Source organism: Hibiscus syriacus, unplaced genomic scaffold (assembly GCF_006381635.1).
Source record: "Hibiscus syriacus cultivar Baekdansim isolate YM2019G1 unplaced genomic scaffold, ASM638163v2 tig00117056_pilon, whole genome shotgun sequence".
Lineage (NCBI taxonomy): Eukaryota > Viridiplantae > Streptophyta > Magnoliopsida > Malvales > Malvaceae > Hibiscus > Hibiscus syriacus.
This window is the reverse complement of record NW_024063539.1, coordinates 1,134,086-1,157,445: the sequence shown is the minus strand read 5'-3', so window position 1 is coordinate 1,157,445 and position 23,360 is coordinate 1,134,086. Positions and strand designations below refer to the sequence as shown.

At 32.9% G+C, this 23,360-nt stretch overlaps 2 protein-coding genes and 1 pseudogene across 4 annotated transcripts; all 3 read left to right on the top strand.

Moving 5' to 3' along the window:
* The first annotated feature begins 2,748 nt into the window (after positions 1–2,748).
* On the top strand, positions 2,749–4,649 carry LOC120197815 (transcriptional regulator ATRX homolog). Of its 2 annotated transcripts, none has more exons than XM_039199217.1 (2): positions 2,749–2,840; positions 3,622–4,649. In XM_039199217.1, the coding sequence occupies exon 2, from the start codon at positions 3,681–3,683 to the stop codon at positions 4,629–4,631; it is 951 nt and encodes a 316-aa protein (XP_039055148.1). In that variant the 5' UTR covers positions 2,749–2,840; positions 3,622–3,680; the 3' UTR covers positions 4,632–4,649. The 2 variants fall into 2 exon arrangements, with proteins under 2 accessions (XP_039055148.1, XP_039055149.1); XM_039199218.1 differs by having other exon boundaries at positions 2,760–2,840; positions 3,656–4,649.
* A 453-nt stretch (positions 4,650–5,102) lies between these two features.
* On the top strand, positions 5,103–10,754 carry LOC120197818 (annotated as a pseudogene).
* A 1,391-nt stretch (positions 10,755–12,145) lies between these two features.
* Positions 12,146–14,451, top strand: LOC120197816 (protein DETOXIFICATION 14-like). 2 transcript variants are annotated; one of them, XM_039199220.1, is made up of 7 exons: positions 12,147–12,564; positions 12,644–13,188; positions 13,285–13,371; positions 13,465–13,521; positions 13,592–13,830; positions 13,905–14,110; positions 14,346–14,451. In XM_039199220.1, the coding sequence occupies exons 4-7, from the start codon at positions 13,475–13,477 to the stop codon at positions 14,391–14,393; spliced, it is 540 nt and encodes a 179-aa protein (XP_039055151.1). In that variant the 5' UTR covers positions 12,147–12,564; positions 12,644–13,188; positions 13,285–13,371; positions 13,465–13,474; the 3' UTR covers positions 14,394–14,451. The 2 variants fall into 2 exon arrangements, with proteins under 2 accessions (XP_039055150.1, XP_039055151.1); XM_039199219.1 differs by lacking the exons at positions 13,465–13,521; positions 13,592–13,830; positions 13,905–14,110; positions 14,346–14,451 and having other exon boundaries at positions 12,146–12,564; positions 13,285–13,374.
* Positions 14,452–23,360: the final 8,909 nt, after the last annotated feature.

Sequence of the window (23,360 nt, the reverse complement as noted above, 5' to 3'; positions counted from 1 at the left end):
TACAAAATAGTCATAGAACTATTCATATGTTACAAACTCATCATTTTTTGTTTGACCGTCTGAGTAGGATGTTAACCAGTCGATTGAGATATAATAAAATATGATCATAGAATCGTTTGAGTTGTATTTTGTGAATCGACTCTCTGTTTACATTATGTCATCGAACCAATGCTTTAAAGCAACAACGCTGGTAATAGACATCATTAAGACATAAATATCATATCTTAGTCAACATGTTAACGTCTATCTCATACGACTATCAATTATTTAACAACAAAGGACGAGTTTGGAACATATGAATATTCAGATGATCATCTTGTAACTTTTAATAGTCGAAGAACTCAACAAAACAAAATTGTATAGTTGGTAGACTATTTTGTAACTTTTAATAATTGATAACTCAACAAAATAATATCCTATAATCAAGATATCACTTATATATTTTACCTTACTATTAAATATATAAAAATAAAAATTTTAAAAGTGTGGCTGCATCCAGCACCCGCGTCTGTTCATTGATTCATTCCCAATGTGATTTGTTTCCCACTTGGTCGTGGTGTGCAACGTGGCGATGAAGTGCAATTTGTTTTCGCATTATGTCAATGGGTTTTTATCTACCATGCGTCTGTCTAATCCTATCACTAATCCACTTATTTTCTTCTTAATTGGGTGAAAGTGCCTTCTTTCTTTCCATCTACTTTATTTTTTCAACACAAGATGTGGGAATTACCCAACTAAGTGGGTTTAATCAATTATTACCAAGTTAATTAGTGAGGATGCAATTGCATTTAAGTCATAGTTTTTGGGGTCAAATATATAATCATAACGTTGGACAGATGGAATCCTATTTTTGTCGCCAAAGCTTTATTTAATTTAGCATTATGTTATATTTTGGGCTTGATTAATTCACATTTATTGTAAGAATTTAGTTGACACGGGACACCACATAATACGTTATTTTTGTACAGAAATAAAAACAGTTAATTTTATTAAAAAATAAAATATATTTAAAATTATAATATTAATTTACAATTTGAATCATAAACTAATAAAAAATTATCAAAAAACTTAAATCAGAGTAAAATATAATGAGAAAACTGTCTACAAGTACAAATTGCATATCCAAGTCTAATTCAAGAGCCCAAAACAAAGAAGATCAACAAGATAACAAATAAGATCAGTTGCAAGAATATCAAATCAAACATTGTTAAAAATAAACGATAAAAACGACGAAATGACTGAAAAAAAAATAAAAATATAACAAAAGATTAAAAAAGCGAATCATAATTAAATAATTATTACAATGGTACAGTAATTTAACGTTGTGTTCAACCCAACTTAAAATGTTAATTATAAATTTCATTAATTTATTGTACAAAATAAATTGTAATATATATCTATCTATCTATCTCTATATATATATATAAAAGAGTTTAGTTGATTTTTTCCCAGTAAAAAGACAACAATATTATCAAACCTAAATGTTATACCGAATGTTAAAAGAGTTTAATTGATTTTCTTTTAGTAAAAAGACAATAGTATTATTAAACCTAAATGGTATATAGAATGTTATAAAAAATACGAATCAAACAATTTTAATAATATATAAATTATTATTATTTATTAAAGTATCGATTTTAAAAATTATGTCGACTAAAGGTATAATTGCTAAATATTAATGAAAGATGGGAGCACTTGCTAAGAAAAGAATCGTATTCCTTCTAGTAATCTGACCTTATGTATGATTTTGACGTATCTGAACATGCACCTGTCATAAATGATGCTATCTTCATGCCACTAGTTTTATGCTATGCTACTGTCACGGGCCGTGAACAGCACCCTTCTTACCGTTTATTCTCGAAAAAACACTGTAAAAGAAGGAATGAACGATTCAGAATCTTCTTCTCTTATTTATTCAATCGCATACTATTTTTATATATTATATTTTATATCACATAAAAAAAAAATTTGTAATGTATAATCATATAACATTAATATGAAAATATAAATTAATTTTTATAAATAAAAATAAATAAGTTCAATGAAAAGAAATTATATAAAAAATATTAAATTTACAATATACTATTTTTAAAACAATATAATAATATGAACATGCTTAAATAAGCATAAACTAACCATTTATAAATATGAACATAATTGAATAAAATTCGAAATCTATATTTTAAGTAGAACTAAACTGAAACAAACATAAAATGTGTTACTATATGAATATTTTTTTTACGTAAATTACGACATAAATTGTATTATCAATCAAATTTTGAGAAAAATATATATTTGTGTTATTTTTTTTACGTTTAAATTAATATTAATATAAACTTTTACACAATAATAATTTGTTTTTGTTGATCTAGACACAATAATAAGCTATGTTTATTTTTGAGGATTCTAAGTTTTTTCTAATATTTTTAATTATATTATCATTTATAATATTTCTGAAGTAATTCATAATTTGTAATTTTCATAATGAAGTGACCAAAATAAAAGCTTATTGATAGTTGGATGATTAATTATAGAATTTACACCAAGAGAAACCCAAACTGCAACTTAACCCATAAACAGGTGTACCGTAGTCTATTAGTCATTTCGCCACGTGGTTAAAGTGAACCCAACGCAACGCGGTGTTTGTTTTTGACCCGTAGACGAGCAAGCTTTGGTGAGCGTTGTCGGCTATATATAATTTGTATCGCACATCCCATTGGATTTCTCTAGAAACTACGTCCCTGGGTCAAACCCTAATCTCTCTCTGTCTCTATCTCGATCTCTCTTTGAGATCTGCATTCGTGTTTCCTTTCACCTCTCGAAAGTCTCTCGTTATTCAGGTACGCTTGTTGTCACATCTTCTTGTTTTCGATTTTTTAAGTTTCTTTTACGTTAGGGTCTATTCGGTGTGATGAATTTAATTTGTGATTTTAGATTGTAATTTCTTTATAATTATTTGTCATCACGATTTTTTAATATTTGTTCCTGGTTATGGGTTCAACCTCGCTTTCTTGCTTGTCTGTTTGTGGATTTACAAACTCATTTCGCGGATTCTGTTTGATAGTTTGCTTGTTGATATTGCATAAAGATGAATCAAATCATTTGCTTGTTGCTCCTGGATTATGTTCAGAATATAGAACTAGAAGGATGAAATGAAACTTCCACTAATAACTCATTGAAATTCTTTCAACGTCTATATGGCTAGAACTTAAGAGTTTTGTGTTAGAAAATTTTTAGATTTTCAGCAAGGATTTTGCCCAACATGTTTTGGTATGGTAGTTCGAAATGAACATAAAAAGTACAATGGTTTGGTTTAGTTTGAAAGGAATTTCTAATAACCACTAGTAATATTTCGTAGAAGCTATTTTGAAGGTGGACGTTCGAATTGTCACCTTGAAGAATTTCTATGTCATTGAAAAATTTAAGGGTTGGACTGGTTATATTTGTAGTGCTAGGGGACCTACCTTTAGGATCTTTTATCGATTTCGGTTTCTTGGTTTAAACAGTTAATGTCTTATTTGCATTCTTGCATGAAAAGGATTTAAGATCTCATTGTCCTTTTTACCTTGTTGATGCTATCAAATGATTGAAGAACTAACATTGTTTTTTCTCTTCTGTGAGATGTACTTCTTGTCATCATCATACCAAAATGCAGGTATTGAGTTGGTTTTATTTTATAAATGGACTGTAAGAAGTTCATCCAATTGGTTGAGGAGAAGAAGAAGAGAGCTTTGGAGAAGAAAGAAGCCCCTTTGAAATGGGAGCAGAAGCTAGAAGCTGCCGCAAAGGCGAGGCTGGATGCTGAGGCCAAAGAGAAGAGAACAAAGAGGGCGAAGCACAAAAGGTACCAGTCTGATACTGATAGTGAGAGTGACAGTACGGATGGAGGGATTAAAAGGAGAAGAAGATCCCATAAAAAGCATAGGAAGAATGCCCACTCTGATTCAGGTGACCATGAGAGGAAAAAGGAGAAGTCAAAGAAAAAGACGAAGAGACATTCACCAGGTTTTAGTGATGACAGCAGTGATGAATATGATAGTAGCTCTGAAGAAGAGAGGAGAAAAAGGCAAAGTTCCCGAAAATGGAAGCATCATGATTCGAGATCAGATTCAGAATCTATTGTTTCTTCAGATGATGATGATAATAAGATAGTCAGAAGACGACACGTGAAGCACAACAAACGCCGTCGGGGTTCATTGTCTAGTACTTCAGATTCTTCAAGTGATGAAAATGATAGTAGAAATCGAAAGAGAAGCTACAGAAGACACCACAAACGCCATCATCGGGCAGAGTCTAGTGCTTCAGAGTCTTCAAGTGGTGAAGCTGTTCATGCACCGAGAAGGCAAAGCCATGCAAACCACAATAAGCATCAACGAAAATCAAATAGTGTTGTCTCAGGTTCCCTAGATTCTAATGACGAGAGACCTTGTCAAAGAGGCCGATCAATAGGTAACTCATCTGACGATACTCACGAGTCAAGGCACAATAAAAGTGGTCAGCATCACCCCCCTCACTGTCATCGACCACAGTCTGAAGTAGGGGAAAATATGCATCAACAGACAGAAGTGAAGAATCATCTGTTTGAGAATCCAGTTGAACCTAATGGAAAGCATCGTGAAGATCACTTTTAGAACCTCTCCCCCCCCCCCAAAAAAAAAAAAGTGAAAACTGACCGGCACAATCCTATCCTAATGTTTGACAAGTTGTTTTGTTGATTGGTGGGACATTTAAAACTGTTTTAATGTGGACTACGGTCATTGTTTCTTATTATTGGTGCTAAATCTGCTGTGGACTGAAATACTGAAATTTATGTGTTCATGTGTAACGTTCAGAGGTTGATATGCAATTTGATAAATTCCTTTGCTAGTTGCGTTAAAAACTTGTAGAAATTTTATTTTTTAGAATGTAATTAAAATGGGCTTTAGGCTTTTGGGCATCATACCCTTCAAATGCCACGTGAGGATGCAGAAGTAGCTCATGGCTCATTTTATGAAACGCCATCTCATCAGCCCCTGCCCACCTTTAGTGCCGCCTCTCTCTCTAGTCCCGGCCACCCTAACCATCTTTTTATACTCGTTAACAATTCACCACCCAGACCTTGACCGTCATTACACAATACAACCTCTATACCACATGAGCCCTTCAGCGATCCTCACCTTCCCATGCCTATCCTGCGACGACTCCCCTTCCGCTCCTTGACGACCCGCCATCGCCACCCTGGCCGTTGATTCGCTACTCTAGCTGCAGTTCGCCATGATACCACCGTCTGGACTCCGTCTCAGATCTCATCTATCAAGACGGCCGCCTGGTCCCTCTTCCACGTTACCATCGATGCCTCGCGGCCTCGCATACCTTACCGGGACAGTACCTCCAGCTGCGGCTCCCTGATGTGGAGAAACCTTCTTTCCTGGCCATAACGTCTACGCCTTCACTGGCGGCCTCAACTGGAGCGTTCGAGTTTTTGGTGAAGAGCGTGGCGGGGTCGACGGCGGAGTTTTTGTGCGGGTTAAAGAAAAGGGATGTGGTGGAGCTTACTCAAGCGATGGGAAACGGCTTTAATATTGATAAGATCGATCCTCCTGAGGATTATCCGACGGTTTTGATTTTCGCTACTGGGTCAGGAATCAGGTTAGGCTTCTCATTTCTGTGATAACTTGTGATTTATGCTCTGTGAAGCTCAGAAATTTTCATTTTTCTCTTCGCGTATAATCATGTATGCATATTCATTGAGTACATAGTCTCCTAAAATTCCCTTTTTAATCTTCAAGGCCAAGTCAGTATCTGTTAGCCACACTATTTTCAAACCAGTATATTTTTATTGGCCAATTTTATGTGGGTTTCATGTTCGATATCAATTATTCTTTTTGATTTCATATTTTAGTGTACACCTAGCCGTTTGAATCTTCTTAGTTTTCAGATTTGACAGCATGAATACATTGATATCTGATCGGAAGTTTTCATGCGAGAATAGCATGATTCTTTAGTTTGTCAACTTTACTCTGTGTTTTAAAGCATTTAATAGTTAATATTTAGAGATGGATTTGAGTAGTTGTTATGGATCTATGGATTTGCAGGCTTATGGGATTTGTTTTATATGTATACTTTTCTATTTGCATTAACACCTTTCCCTTTCAATATAACTAATGCACCCATTCTCCTGTCTTATTTTGTTTATTAGACTGAGCATTATATGGTGTAAAACGGAAAATAAAACCATATTGGCTGATTTGGCTTGAATTGGTTTCAAAATTTTATCTAGAGATAAAGATAACAAAGACTCCCTTTTCTTAAAAGATTCCTAAAGACTATACACTTCTTAATTAACAGCAGAATCCGACAATTTGCATGAAGGATACAAATGAAGATTTGATTATAACCCTAGATTAATGCTTCAAAAATTCAATTCCATAATTAATAAACAAAACTGAAATAATGAAAAAATTAATAGCTTAATAGCTCCGCATCCTCCAAATGTGGGTAACAGTGTGGTACATGTTATTTAAAAGCCCTTAATTTTACGTATCCGCTCACTTGCTCTCTTTACTTTCTCATTTCCAGTCCAATTCGCTCTCTCATTGAGTCGTGATTTGGTGCTGATAAGAGATTTGATGTCAGGCTCTATTATGGTGCCAGAAACCTGAGAATGGCTTATCAGGTCCGAGGCATGCTTGTTCATTTTGTTAGACTTTAATTTTCTAGAATAAGTAAACCCTTTGTTTGATTCTGAAGCTCTTGTGTGTTCTCCTATTAAAGGATAGGTATAAAGAGTGGGAATCTTCTGGTGTCAAGATTGTGCCTGTCTTATCACAGCCAGATGGCAGTTGGACTGGTGAAAGTGGCTATGTACAGGTAGAGTGTTGTATTCACATCCATGTCTTAAGATTGTTTGATGCCATAATAATCAAAGTATTGTAACCTACTTTGAATTCTGCAGGCTGCCTTTGCTAGGGCTAAGCAAATTCATAGTCCTAAGGGCACTGGTGCCGTGATTTGTGGACAAAGACAAATGACTGAGGTTTGTTGCTATTTCTTTGTAGTTGAACTATTTCCACCGATTTCTTTGCTTAATATTTGCACTTATCTCTAGTATTTTTGAGGATATCTGTTGGTTCTTTTCTGATGTTATTTTTCCTTGAGATGCAATGTTCTCAATGATTTCGATCATTGGAAATTGATTCATGCTTTATCTGTTTTTAACAATATAAAAGCTTTCCATGTTAATCAACCTTTGTGTGTGCTTTTAATGACGCTGCAGTCGACTTAATCATTGTGTTATCGGCTTCTTGCATTTTTTATTTTCTTGTAGAATATGAATTTTAAATTTATTAAAGTTATTTGATCCTGTTTATTGAACAATGAGTTTTCTTTCAGTTGAAACACTCATTTGGAGTGAAACTTCCATGTAGGTTAGGATACTTGAGAAAAAGTAAGCTATAACGATATAGGGTTGAAACATTTCAGCTAGGAGGTTTTTTTTATAGTTTTCATACACTATTTGCTGCCTTAGTTTGGGTTTTCAACTAAATTATGCTGTTGAAACTGTAGTTATAGTACTTAAGATTCCCCAACTGAAACGGCAACTTGCTTTCCAGTCCTATGAATTGATCCTGTTTCCTTAAACATCCTTAAGGGCTCTTCTGGAACCTCTACATTACAATCTCTATGGAAGGAAATGGGCTGAAGAAATAGGATAGAAAAGAGATTATTTTTTCCTTCCTGTTTTTTATGGTACAAAATTGGAAAATACCAATAATATTCCTACTTAAAAATAATCCTCTGCTGATTTGGTTTCATATGCACCTCAGATATCAAACATAATTAAATTCATCAAAACAATATATAAATATATGATTGAGATGACATGCAACGATATAGATGCTGTCACCTTTGTGCTTTCACATATATTCTCAAAGCTATCCAAAACCATTAATCCACTCTTCATACAAATATATAAAAAGGAGGGAGCAGACATGGAAGTGGGGAGGGAACTCGAAACAGAGCTAACATGTGTCCGAGTGGGTGAGCAAAACTCGATTTAATTTGATTTTTTGAATTGAGTTATTCAAGTTTTTTGTTTTTTTCATGTTCGGGTTAAATTTTACAATTCAAATAGATTGAAGTACAAATATTGATAAAGACCACTTGGGTCCCTAACAGTTTCAAAAATATGTAAGTTGGTCTCTCTAAGCGAAAATTACAAAAATCTTCAAAAATTCAAAAAAAAATCCAAATATTTTGTAAATATTATAAAAAGTAAATATATATAATCCTTAAAAGATCTTAAGAAATCTAAAAAAATGTTAAATCATAAAAATTTCAAAATTGTTCTGGAATGTTACATTTGAGGCTTTAACCAAATATTTTATTAAATCTTAAGTATGTTATTTTTCTTTAAACGAGGTTTCAAATATACATGGCCTTAAGTTTATATCCTCTAACTTGAAATTAAGTCATATTGTAGACAAGATTTTAATTTGATATTTTTCTTAATTTAACTTGGAATTTCATTTCACTAATACTTTAAAAAAATTCAAATTGATTTAGGATGATGACTTGTTAACTTGACTAACTCAATTTTTTCACTCGATTCAATTGTATACTCACCCATAATTGCCATTTTAAGATTTGAGTTCTTATACTTGACTCTTGATTTTGACTTTGTTGAAGCTTGACCTAGTTGGATTTCTTTTTTCTATTTATTATGGAAGTATACAAATTTGATTTATCTTGCATCAAGTAAATGGAGACTGAAATGTAATGTTCTCTTCTTGACGGCTTAAGAAATGAGGAATAGATGTGAAGGGGGTGAAAGAATGATCTAATATATGTGGCCAGAATCACCCACATTATAACTGATTCTTTAATAAAATAGTGACACTTTTAGTTGAGAATGAAATAGAATATGCATTCTTTGATCAATTATTAAGTAAGAAACCGATGATAATTTTTTTCTTATTAATTTTGGGTTTTTCTTTTTGGATTTTATTTTCACAAAATGGCTTTGTTTTATATTTTTTTTTATATTATTTGTTAAAGTTTCAGAGTCCTTTTCATAGTTTAATTATAAATTAAATCAAAATAGATTTAGGTTCGTTTCGGGTAATTACATGTGAATCATAAACTTTCCAAACGGTTTGGCTGGGTTTTTCAGTTATTTTACCCAGTCCTAAGAAGGGTTCTTAGTTCACCACATTTTATCTGATATGTAACAAAGCAATGGCTCTTAGTTGAGACTTCCTATCAGTTACAGTTAAACCAATTTATTTGTGTGTGTGAATAGTTGTATTTCTATAGCATTTAAAAGTGGTGTATGGTTTTTTGTTTTTTTTCATTTGATAATTTGAGACAATTTCTTCATTAAAAACAGAATACTATATGTTTTCTTGACCTACTAATAGAGAGATGTTTGGGCTCTGAACTTTAATCATTATGTGCACTTACCACTTTGCCAAATACGTAGGTGCTGTTATATTCTTTCATATATAAAGACTTATTTATGGAAACATTGGGCCTTAGTGTTGCATTCTTCAGTTATTTCTATAGCATACGCTTGAAATGAAATCTTAAACTGCTAGATGAATGTATGACAGAGAGATGGAACTGTTAAGGTAACCTTGTCTAAGATTAGGGGCTATCCTTGAATTAAAAGGTGAGAGATGGATTTGACTCTGAAAAGAGCCTAATGAGTGTATGAAGAAGCTCAGTGCTTCATGTAGTGACTGAAGCAATGCCAATTGCCAGGCAATGAATCAAAGTAGCGGCTGATGATATCTTTCTATTTACGGGTGCTTATCGTGTGAGTCGATTGCGAGTTGGGCAATATTCAACTCGTGCTTGTTAAAAAAAATTGTTGTTTGATTTGACTCATTATTCGTTAAGTTAGTTAGAATTTTGCTTAATTCGTGCTCATTAAATTCACTGAAATTTGTACTTTATTTTTTTAACTATAGGTAAAATCTATTAATAATATATAGAACTTAACATAAACATAAAATAATAAATTTAATTAAAAATTATCGAAAAAGTGTATTAAGCAATTTTAGAGTATAAATTTCAAAACAACTATTCACAAATATTTTAAAATAATAATTTTTAATTTTTATTGGTTATTAGAAAATTAATGGATCAATAATTTATCATTTTTTATTATCAATTATTAAATTTTTAAATGAAATAATTTTTTAAGATAACTATAAAAAAATATTAAAAAAAGTTAATGAGTTGCTCGCGAATTTATCGAGTTTAGTTAGATTTTACTTGATTCAACTTGTTAAAATTTCGAGTCGAATTTGAGTTTGATTCAAGGTAATCCGTGTTGTGTTTTGAGTCTTTGAGCGAGTCGAGTTTGAAATGTTTATAAGTTTTTCAACTCATTAAACACCTTTATGTCTATCCATGATTCTTAGTTTTTCAATATCAGTCGCCATTACCATTTTTTTTCCTTTTATTTTTTTTAAATACTGGAGTATGCAACATCATAAAGTTGTTTTCTTTTGTATGCAAGGTGAATGCTGGTAAGCACTGCATGAGTAACACTTTGTTGGTTTTTGCAGGAAGTGAGTTCAATACTTATGGCAGATGGAGTTTCGAGTGAGAAGATCCTATTACAACTTTTGATGGGTTTGGAACCCCCAACTTATAATTATTTGTTGAGAAACATCTGACAATTACCATAGCTGAGAATGAAAGCATGCTTGGCTAATAAACTCTATACATGGGAATTGTTAATTCATTTATCCTACGAGTGTTATTCATTCCTTGTGTTTTATTAAATAAGTAAATTTTAGATACACGGTTTAGATCAAATTAAATAAATATAGTTTATTGCATATATGTGTTGTTTATCACTTGATTTTCTATTTATCTTTCTAATTCAAATTAAGATTTGTGTTAATTTTATTTTAAATTTGTGAAATTATAAAAGATTAAAATAATAGGAGTAATTAATTATTATTTTGATTTCGTTTTGGTCATTTAGTTATTTTTGTAAAAATCATATGTAATAATACGTTTTTGTATCATTTTACTCATCTATTGTTAATAATTTTTTTAATGATTTTATGAGTTTTATAATTTTGAAAAATAAATTTAAAACAACTTTAATATATAAAAATATAAAATTTTAAGATTATATTAATTTTTATGATTTTTGCTTGTTTATGAGTTTTTTTTTTACGTTTCTAAAATTAAGTAGTTTTTTAACAAAATATATCACTAAAATAATATATATATAAAAGACATAATGATAGTATAAAACAACGTGTTCCACCAAAAATAAAGAGCCTTTTGGATAGGGGAATGTGAGATTCCCATGGGAATGAAATCTACATTTCTCCGTTTGGTTAGGCCGGGAATCACATTCCCGGTAATGTAAAATTACCAATAGTAAATATTTTAGGGTATATTACCGGAATGTCATTACCTCCCTTTTCTTAGGTATTGTTGGATTTTCGACGTTTTGGACTAAAATGCCTTTAAATTTAATTTTTTTTCAAAAATATCATTATTTTGTCATTAAATAATAAAAATTCTACGAATGTTAAATTACAAATTTATCCTTAAATTATTTTAGATTTACAAAAAAAGTCTATAATTAAAATTTTATATGAAGTTCAGGGGTTAAAATAAAATTTTACCCTTTCATTAAAACTTTTTTATATTTTTTATTTTGTAAAAAAATTATATAAATATTATGAATTTAAATTTTTTAAAGAAAATATATAAATATTTTCCAACTTGTAATATTATACAAATATATAATAAAGATAATTTGGTCAAATAAACATTTCAATAATCTTTTATTTCTTTAACCAAACACGGTAATCTTACATTCCTGCTAAACTAACCAAACACAAAATACATTCTCAGTAATCCTATTCCTTGATAATCTTAAATTTTCACTGATAATCTTATATTCCGTGAACCAAACGCAACCTAATGTTAATGACCGACTAAATATATTAATATACACAAAAGTGAAGATTTGAGTGGCAAGTCATAAATGATCACCACGTGTTCCACCTAATAGTACATAAAACAACAAATAACAAAAGAAGGTACATATTTGTGGATATTAATTCCTCTGAAGATTGGCGAAGAAACAAACAATATATATCCTAATAGATATAGGGTTGTCTCGTGAAAGGCGGAATAATACACTTTCCCACCTAGGTAAGCTACATTAATAGTATATAATTTAACAGTCGTAATTTATTAGCACATGAAACGTGAACTGGTGCCGATTTATTAAAAAGTCTGCCTCAGAAAATGGGTAAAACTTACGGCTGTTCCATGGACGATGAGAACATGTAAAGGGGTTTGATAGCTAATAAAAGTGGAGTAGAAAGAGAAGAATCAGGCCATAAAACTTGTTTGAATTTGCATGAATTCATTGAAGAATCCAGGAGGGTTGGGTACATAGCAGGTCCAATGGTGGCAGTGAATTTCTCACAGTATTTTCTGCAGATTATATCAGTGATAATAGTTGGTCACCTTGGTCAGCTTCCTCTCTCCAGCATCGCCATCACTGTCTCCTTTGGTTCTGTCACCGGCTTCAGCGTTCTTGTAAGTACTTTCCTGCTTCCCCTTTGATTTCTGATTGCAAAATATTGAACAAGACTGATTTATTTTAAATCCTAAACAGTTTGGGATGTCTGGTGCACTTGAAACTTTGTCTGGGCAAGCTTATGGAGCTCAGCAATATGGAAAACTCGGAACTCAGACTTATACAGCTATATTCTCCCTCATCTTAGCTTGTGTTCCTTTGACTGTCCTGTGGGTTTATATGGGTAAATTACTTGATTTGGTAGGTCAAGATCCTCTTATTTCAATGGAGGCTGGGAAATTAATCATGTGGCTCATCCCTGCTCTCTATGCTTATGCAACTCTTCAACCCATTGTTCGATTCTTTCAGACACAAAGTTTGATTATGCCATTGCTTGTAAGCTCTTGTTCCACTCTTTGTTTCCACTTGCTTCTTTGTTGGGCTTTAGTGTTCAAGTGTGGACTAAATGGCCAAGGAGCAGCATTGGCAATCAGCATTTCCTACTGGTCTAATGTGGTTTCACTAGGATTATATATGATGTTCTCTCATACTTGTTCAACAAGTCTTGTCCCCATTTCCATGGATGTGTTTCGAGGAATTCGAGAGTTCTTCCGTTTTGCTATCCCTTCTGCTTCCATGATTTGGTAATTTGCTTTGCATTCGTGATCGGGTTTCTCCTTTCGTTTATTTTTCCGAACGATGTTTGCCTTATTTCCATTTCCAATTATCTTTGGTTGCAGCCTTGAATGGTGGTCATTTGAGTTGCTCATAATATTTTCTGGATTTTTACCAAACCCACAACTTGAAACATGAGTTACATCGGTTTGGTACATTCTCTGCTCTGCTGTGTTGTACTCTTTTAGTTAGTCCTCAAACAAAATATTTAGCTTGTAAATTTTGTTGATGGCTATTTTTACCAGTCTAGCAACCATGTCAGCACTATATCCAATACCAGAGGGAATAGGTGCTGCTGCAAGGTATGTTCTATAACATGCATGAGGCATTCATTCATCGAACGGGTCTTAACAAAATGTTTTCTCCTAACAGCACTAGAGTTTCGAATGAACTAGGAGCGGGGAACCCACGTTTGGCTCGTTTTACTGCCTTCATTGCCTTGTCAATTGCGGTATTAGAGTCGATTACCGTCTCTGCAGTCCTCGTTTCCAGTAGGCATGTTTTTGGTTATGTTTTCAGCAATGACAAGGAAGTTGTTAGTTATGTCACAGATATGGCTCCTTTGCTAGCAGTATCTGTTATTTTGGATAGTTTACAAGCCGTCCTTTCAGGTAAGTTCACTCGTTTGGTTGTCTCGACATGTATTTATTCGAGCATGCAGCTTTTACCCGATCTGGTTTTCCAGGTATTGCAAGGGGATCGGGATGGCAGGATTTGGGGGCTTATATCAACCTTACTGCATACTATCTTTGCGGTGTTCTGGTTGCCGGCGTATTGGGATTTTGGGTTCAGATGAGAGGAAAGGGACTTTGGATTGGAATACAATCTGATGCCTTGTTGCAAACACTTTTGCTCTCTGCCATAACGAGTTGTATAGATTGGCATAAGCAGGTCTGCTCTGTCTACATTATTCTCTTTATACCTTTGAAACCACATATACACGTACGCACCCGCACACAACTATACTGTTGTAATTAGGTTATCTTACAACGATTCAGAGCTAGTGTTGAATACGAATATGTGTCCAGCACAAATACATGTAATATTTTTGAAAAACTATTCCGTTTTTTAGAAAGATCATTTTCCCATGCTCATGTCGAAATATGTGTTTTTTCCATGGATGCAGGCAAGGAAGGCAAGGGACAGATTATCGGCAAGAGCTGTTGAGACATAGCTGACTAATCTCTTATCAAAATTAAGGATTTTAATCTCTGTTTCTTTTATTAAGGTTCTAGGAAACTACATTCCTCTGTCAGTACTTTAAGTGTGGGCTTCTAAGTTATTCACATGGCAAGTTATATGATATTTTTCAATGACTTATCTGTTTATCCGATCACAGCCATGCTGCAAGGAGAATGTCGTCGTAAATCTTTTGGCTAAGATAGATACATGGTGATAAATCAATTAGAGAGATTCTTTTAGTGTTCGTCTAACATGTAATTACATGTCACAGATATGGTGATATCCAAATTGAAATTACTCTTTTTTTTAATAACAATAACCTTCTTTCTATTTTTAATAACATTTTTTAGGAGTCAAATATCAAAGAAAGTGTGATTATTGCTTTTTATAATGGTCATGCATATAAATAATATCCTAGAATAATAAAACATAATTAAGTTTCATTGATGTATGATTTGTGTCTAAAGGAATGATGGAGATTCGAATGGTGATGCTAAGAGTTTCAAATGGTGGGATGGTTAGATAAGTTTTAAGTGGTCCAAATACATGTTGGTAGAGTAGCATGGTATAATGGTAATACATATTTCTTGGATGATGGTTAGACAAATTTTAGGTGATTCAAGTATAATTTAGTAGAGCAGCATGGTATAATATTTTGATGATGGCAAGAGCTTCAAATAGTTGGATAAATTTTAGATGATTCAAGTACGATTTAATAGAGTGAGATGGCATAAATTCTTGATGATGACGAGAGTTTCAAATGGTTGGATGATGGGTAGATAAATCTTAGGTGATATAAGAATAATTTGGTAGAATAACATGGTATAATGATCATATATACATATAGGATTCTAAAATAATAAAAGAGAATATAGATTTGTTTATGTATGATTTGTGTTTAAAGGGTAAAGATTTAGATGGTACGTCAAAAGCCTCGAATGGTTGGATAATTGTTAGATGGTTCAAATATAGTTTGATAGAGTAATACGATATACATATAAATATGATCATAAAATAATAAAATAGAATTGAGTTTTATTGATGTATGATTTGTGTTTAAAGGAAAGGAGGAAGTTTAGATGACGACATCAAGAGCTTCAAATGATCAAATGACGGTTAGATAAATTTTAGATGATGACATCAAGAGAATTGCCTAAGAAAAACTAGATAGCAACCTTCACGCAAACCCGACGAGAAACGAATAGAGTAACTAATGCATTGACAAGAATAGTGGGAAAAAATGATTTTGAGGGAGCAACTTTCCCGAAGCTACAGAACTGGCAGCCCTAAAGCTCCAAGACGACATTAGGAATATAAGACAACATTATTCAAGTTAGTCTAGTATAATGTGATAGAGTAACATAGTATAATGATCATAAATATAAATAACATTTTAAAATAATAGAATCAAATTACACTTGATTGATGTATGGTTCTTTTACCAAAGGGATCAAGAGCATATTCTTTTGCTCCCTAAAGGTTTAAAAGGGTAGAGTAGCATGGTATAATGATTATACATATAAATAATAAAGGTTTAAAGGTTTGTTTACTTCCTAAATTGTCCTTTAAAATATTTTAGCACGTTTTGTCCCCTTAACTTTAAAAGAAAAATAAGAAAATAAAGGTATCAACTAAGGGAATCGAATTTAGGTCACTTAGGAGAGTATCCTAATATCCAACCACAAAGCCAAATCCTAAATTATGTAACAGACGCACTTAATATTTAGTTTAAATATTTATTTTGTTCTTTATATAACAACTTTATGATTTGACTTTGTCACTGTAACACCCTCAACCCGTACCCGACCCGGATACGAGTCCGAGGTGTCACATTGACTTTTCAAACTTTGACTCTTGACAAAATTCAAAGAAAATTTAAAACTTTCCTTAGAGTAAAAGCAGTTTAGTTACATAATTTGACCACAATAACCAAAATCGATCAGAGCATATTTAACTCAATCAATTAGTACATGCCAACTATATTCAAAATAACAAAAATCATTTAACTCATCTATTTTCTGATATGAAATCTTGTAAGGGAGATGCTGACCTGTATTGCTCCTCACAGCTTCCATATTCACTTTCTGTAACCTGCGTGTGAAACACTCACACGCTAAGTCGATGACTTAATGAGGCATAAAGAAAACACATCTAATGGAATTCATACCCACTAATCATGCATGACTGTTTTATGCTATCAAATTATACAACTCATTTACATATACATCAACATATATTCATGTATATTATGTAACAGATACCATAACCCCTATCACACATATATCATATCATGCACACATCATATCACAAATCATATACATATATCACATACATTGTTCTCATATCACCAAGACATATAAGCACTTCTACCATGTCACGAAAAATACACATATCATTATATCAAATTATGTTCTCTTTTCAAAGCCCATGTACACATGTGAGAACTATAGATATGCGAGTCTATAGAGGTTGTGCACTATGTTGTCACCACAGCTCGTATAATTGCACCGAAGTGCCACGTAGAATTGCACCGGAGTGCCGCGTAGAATTGCACTGTAGTGCCATATAATAATGTCCATAAGGACTACATATCATTCCTTAAGAATCATATATATATACTAGGGATCAAGTATGTGTCTCACCAGACTTCACACATGTTCCAAAGAATACATATATGTCCCGAAGGACCACATATCATTCCTTAAGAATCATATACATATACCAAGGATCAAGTATGTGTCTCACCAGACTTCACACATGTTCCAAAGAATACATATATGTCCTGAAGGACCACATATCATTCCTTAAGAATCATATACATATACCAAGGATCAAGTATGTGTCTCACCAGACTTCACACATGTTCCAAAGAATACATATATGTCCCGAAGGACTGCGTATACCCTCAACTCTTGGCATGCCAACTATACCCCTAGCTCTCAAGACACATAATATGGGCATTTTCTTTTATACTTATCATTTCACATAACACATAGTTCAATTACTCATAGATCATTTTCATATGAGTCACATTTACATGTCACATAGCTTATATACTTTCTCACGTAGTTACATAGATCCATATCATATAACATATATCCCAAAGTGCACATAATCACATATATCATATCATATAGCTTAGATCATTTCTCAGATATTCATATAAACATACATATCATATCTTGTTCACATATGATCATATATGCTTCATATAACACATAGAAACACCTAGAACACTTTCTCATAGCTTATATCAATTTTCAGAGTCCTTTCATATTACCTGATGACATATATCATATAGATATATAATAACGGATATCATATTATCTACCTTATGCTCTATTTCTTTGTATTCCCTTAGATTATAAATTATGTCGTATTTCTAAACATATATCATTTAATAGTATTTTTATTTAGGTACTAATTTAATCTCTTTACTTAATTCAATTTCATATATTCATTATAATCTTTTCATATAGCTCCATTATACTAATTCTCATAATAAATCATACCACTAGGTACTTGTCCAACTCATGCTTCCATTATGCATATACTGTTACCCATGTTTACCTAGTTCATATCACTTCTTATAAACTCACTTTCATCATATTTTCCTATTATTACATATTTTATCTCATAACCATGTATCCACATAGTCTTATATTTCATTATCATATTACATATATTTGTTCTCTTATGACTCTTAATAAACATATATTTCTATTTCCCTACATCTCTCGACTTATCTTCTATATTCCTATAATTTCATAACTTATTTTATATCATTTTCCATTTTTACTCACATAAACCATCTATTTATTTAGTTCAATTTCTCATGACTTCCACAATACTCTTTAATAAAAATTTGTAGCTCTTCACTTTAATACATAAACCATAGTTTCCTTTAATTTATCAATCTTCTCTATATAACTTATGTATCCTTATTTATGCCCTCGAATTCATACTATTCTCTTAGAGTCTCCTAACATTTCTCGTATAATCACTTATACCATATCATATGACTTATACTTGATTATCTTATTCTCTCATGTTCATTTCATTTCTTATGACTCTATCATATAACTTATTCCATGTTCTTCCATTATTACATAATAAAGTCTTACATAAATCATATAACATATACAAAGCATATCATTATCTTTAGTCATGCATACATACAATCAATAATATAATCACATATAGTTATAGCCAACACATAATCATGTCTATGACTTCATGCATATTACTCTAGGAAATAGACTCATCGCAAGTCTTATTTCCATTAAACACTACATGTCACTAGTATGCACTCACTAGTCAATTCCAATCTCTTATTTTTCCCTTGATCGATCTTACTTGCCAAATGTTACGGAATTGCTTTACGCGCAGAATCTACATAAATGTACATTTTGAGGCAATCATTAGATACCTACACCTTGTAATTGGATACTAGCAACTTAAACGAACTTATTAAACCAATATTCACATTTTTCCTTTAGGGGGAATCGGTTCCCTACTAAGGGGGTATCGATTCCCTCATGACATTCTGGAAATTTTTGTTCGTTTGAAGTGGTATCGGTTCCCCTTGAATGGGTACCGATTCCCCTTGCCCAGAAATCATATTTTTAACTCGAAAATTACTTCATTTCCTCTCAAACACTTCATATATCATCCCCTTTTCATTCTTAACTCTAGTACACATACTTAAACCAATCTATATTCATTTATTTCATCTTAAACCTCAAAATCCTATCTTCCATATGAGATTCAAGAATCATACCAAATTTTCTATATGTTCTAAATCCAATTCTATCACTCCAAATCTCTTAATTTAACCATTGACAAGTCAAATTTAACTTCCAATTTAAGAAATAAACTTTATTCCAAGATTTCATTTGTAAACTCTAAATCTTTAATCTCTCCTAACTTTACCATCCTTTGCTTTTAAGATGATTTAAGTTTTCCTTAAGCTTAGTTATCATCTAATAATCAAAACCCAACCTTAAAATCAACAATTCAATTATAAACAAAGAAACTTACCTTTGGCTCTTGGCTTCCACATGAAGAAGAAGAAGAAAGGAGAAGAGAACTCTGGAGAATTCTCTCCCTTTCCACGTGCATTTATCCTTACCAATCCCATTTTTAATTCCTTTCTTGGTCAATTGACCCTTTTGCCCTTTATTTCCTTTAATAATTACTAAATAACCTTCATCATATATATCCAATAATCATTGAACTATTTTATTCTTATACTTTAGTCACCAAATTCTGAAACTTTACAATTTGATCACTAACCCAGTATTGCGGATGTTACAGTCACACTCTTATATTGGTTTAAATTTTACTTTATGTAATTAGGGACTAAAATGACATCTTTCTAAAAGTTCTAAGTTATTTTGTGAATTTATAAGTTTAAGACCACTTAATTGATTCCCCTCTTTAATAAATGTTCGTTAAAAATGTAACAGGTAAAAGAATGATTTTGGGGTGTGAAGGGACTTAAATCCACGATCCCAAGGCCGATGGGCAGCCTGTTTAACCACCTACGGTACGACGCCTTCGGGTATATGATTAACCCGGTTAAATGTTAAACCTTTCCCCTGCTAATCGCCTCAAGTATAAAACTCATTTCTCAGATGAGAGATTTTTTATCTTAAAAAATTCTTCAAACTCTCCTCTCTCAACATGTTATCTGTTCTGTTGTCATTCCGTCGTCCGTGCGTGACACCGTCGTGCTTCACACATAGGGTTGCACATAATTCGGATTTCAATCCGATCCGGATCGGTTTTTATCCGATCCGGTTTTTTCCCGTAGAAAAAAAACCGGTTTATAAAATAACCGGTTCGGTTTCTAACTGGTTTGGAGGGCCGGATATCCTAACCGGTGTAACCGGTTTCGGTTTTAAAAAAACCGGTTTTTTTAAAAAACCGGTTATAAAAAAACCGATTTTAATATTCCAGATTGCTCATAGGGAACCGATTCCCCCCAAGGGGGTACCGATTCCTCACTGAATGGTTTGGCTCCGAGATTTCCAGAATGCTCGGAGGGAACCGATTCCCCCATAGGGGTACCGATTCCCCCCTATTCAACGGTCGAAATATTTGAATTTTACACTTAGGGAACCGATTCCCTATGAGAGGGTATTGATTCCCCCACGCTCTAAGCATTTTTATTAAATGTTTTCACACTTAAACGGCTATATTATCTTCATTAATTATCACTAACGTTCAGAAGTGATTCAAGGTGTATTTAAGCAAGCTTAGAAGTCATTGATCAAAGACAAGAAACATCAAGCAACTAGAATCAAGAGAGAATCAAAGAGAAAGCATCAAACCTCAAGTTCGATAAATTCAAATACTTAATTGAAATACTTAATTAACTCAACATAATTGAAATACTTAAATACTTCCAAGTTTGATAAATTCAAATACTTAAAAACTTCCAAGTTCGATAAATTCAAATACTTAAAAACTTCAAGTTCGATAATTGAAACAAAGTTTACGATAACTGAAATAAAGTTATAAAATAAACTACATTGCCATCTCTTCTTCATCATCTTCGCCTTCTTCGTTTGGAGGGGATATTCCAAGTTCGACTTCTTCAATGTGTAAGTTTGCTTCCAAATCGGCATCAATTGCATCTTCTAGGGTGGTGATATGTTGCTTACGAGCCGCTCCATCCAAATAATCCTTTAAACAAATGCATACTTCCACCGACTCGTGACTTAGTCTTGATCTCCGTTGCGATATAACCCTGCCACTAACAGAAAAAGCGGATTCCGAAGCTACCGTAGAAGCTTGGACGGTTAGTAAATCACGGGCCATGGCGGCTAGAATCGGAAATTGTGCTTCCTTTTCTTTCCACCAAGCCAAAATATCCAAACTTTCAAACTCTTCAAATGTCATTTTTGATAGAAAATCGCATGACATATAATTTCCCAACTCGCTACTTGGGGTGGTAGTACGTGATCGTTTGGATTGAGAATTTACAAGAGTGTTAAAAAGATTCAAATTTATGTTACTTGGACGTCTACTAGATGATTCCGCATTCATTCTCATTTGATCGTGTATTACACTACTTGATCCGTATTTATTTAAATAAATTGCAAACATGTCTCGAAAACATTTGTTAAAATAATTTATTTGGTTTTGGACAAAGTTGGGTTCATCATCGGTTAGATTAAAAGCAAACGCAATTTGTTCAATTAGTGTTTCAACCCCACCAACATTTAACGTTGGGTTTAAAGCGGCGGCACAAGTAAAAATGGGGGGAATCTCCTTAAAATATTTTAAAAGTTTTTCCTTCATTGCAAAGCCAATTTCTTGAAAAACTTCGGTTTCAAATTCAAAGTCATTAGTCGGGTAGCCAACAAAAATATTTGATTAAGAACCAACGGGCTAGTAGGGTAATAAACACCGGATAAAAAAGTTGTTGCATTTTTAAAAACCTCAAGCAAATCGGTTATTTGGCTATAGTTTCCCAACTCGAATCCGGATAAATGTCTGGGACATGACCCCTCTCGAAAAGCCGATCGTGAAATGTTTGCAATGTTTCCCTTTGCCTTAAGGCAGTATGCATCATCATCCAAGTTGAGTTCCAACGAGTTGGACAATCCAAATTAGGACCCAAAGCTTTTTTATTAACAGACTTACAAAATCGTTTATAATCATTTAGTCTTTTGTTGTTGTTACAAAGAATCGATTTTATCATTGTTTTAAATTCTAATCTAATTGGCTCAATAACCTCCAAACCGGCTTGCACGGATAAATTAATTATGTGTGCAACGCAACGGGTATGAAAAAACGCACCGTCTAAAATCGGTGAAAGTAATATTTTCAATCTTGGAATCGCGTTTGTATTATTCGATGCATTATCAAAAGATATAGAAAAAACTTTATTTTCTAATTTATAAAGACAAATTACCCGTTTTAAAAGTGTAAATAAATTAGCACTGGTATGCGGCTCACCGAATAATTCAAACGCGATTGTTCTTTTCATCATTTGCCAATTATCTTGATCTAACCAATGTGACGTAACGGCTAAAAAAGAATTTCCGGTATTATGAGGGGAACTCCAAACGTCACATGTAAGCGACACACCATAACGGTGTTCTTGGAATCCTAAAATCATTTTTTCCCTCGCCGTACGCCACATTTTTATAGCATCTCTTCTAAGGGTAGTACGACTTACTTGAGTATAACATGATTGCATTAGTTGTTGAATTGTTGTCGTGAAATCTTCATCATCAAAGTGGTCGAACGGCAATGCTTTTGTAATCACGAACTTTGTAAACGCTTCTCGTAATTTTTCGTTGTCGTAAACAAAAACACCACCTTGCGGTGTAAGATTCGATTGACTAGGATCCGATCTTGAGCGAAGTGCCTTGCATGATTTTGTCAAATGGTTCTTCAACGTTGTGTTTCCTTCCGATGCAAGAAACTTTAGACAAAGTTTACAACGCGCCCTCCTCGAGCCATTTGACATCTCACATAAATCGTAGTGATCCCAAATATCTTTGTTTCGAGTGTGTTCGATCACTCTCACGACTTCAAGATTTCCCCCGACGGAAGATTCAGCAGTGTTACTCATGATGAATAAAAAATTACAAAACTAAGATTTGAGAGATGTTTAAGTGTTGTGTAATAAGATTTGAGAAAGTTGTAATCAACCAAATACATCCCCAACCTATTTATACATGTTTATGGTGGTAAAATGGTAATTTTTTAAAGAAAAAAACGGTCAAAAACGGTCACAAACGGCTATATTAACGGCTAGTTTTTTAAACCCAGACCGGTTTTTTTTTCCGGATAAAAACCGGTTTTTAACCGGTTTTTTTCAAACCGGTTTTTTATCCGGTAAAAAAACCGGTCTAGGTTTTTTTCTCCAAACCGGTTAAAATAACCGGTTTAAAAAAATCCGATCCGGTTAAAAAAAAACCGGTTTTTCCCAAAACCGGTT

What these genes read in the sequence shown, in the direction of transcription:
- LOC120197816 (XM_039199219.1), top strand. Translation starts at nt 12,430, where the DNA reads ATGGTGGCAGTGAATTTCTCACAGTATTTTCTGCAGATTATATCAGTG. An exon ending in TCACCGGCTTCAGCGTTCTT is followed by an intron (nt 12,565 to 12,643) that starts GTAAGTACTTTC and finishes AATCCTAAACAG; the next exon opens with TTTGGGATGTCTGGTGCACT. An exon ending in CCTTCTGCTTCCATGATTTG is followed by an intron (nt 13,189 to 13,284) that starts GTAATTTGCTTT and finishes CTTTGGTTGCAG; the next exon opens with CCTTGAATGGTGGTCATTTG.
- LOC120197815 (XM_039199217.1), top strand. Translation starts at nt 3,681, where the DNA reads ATGGACTGTAAGAAGTTCATCCAATTGGTTGAGGAGAAGAAGAAGAGA.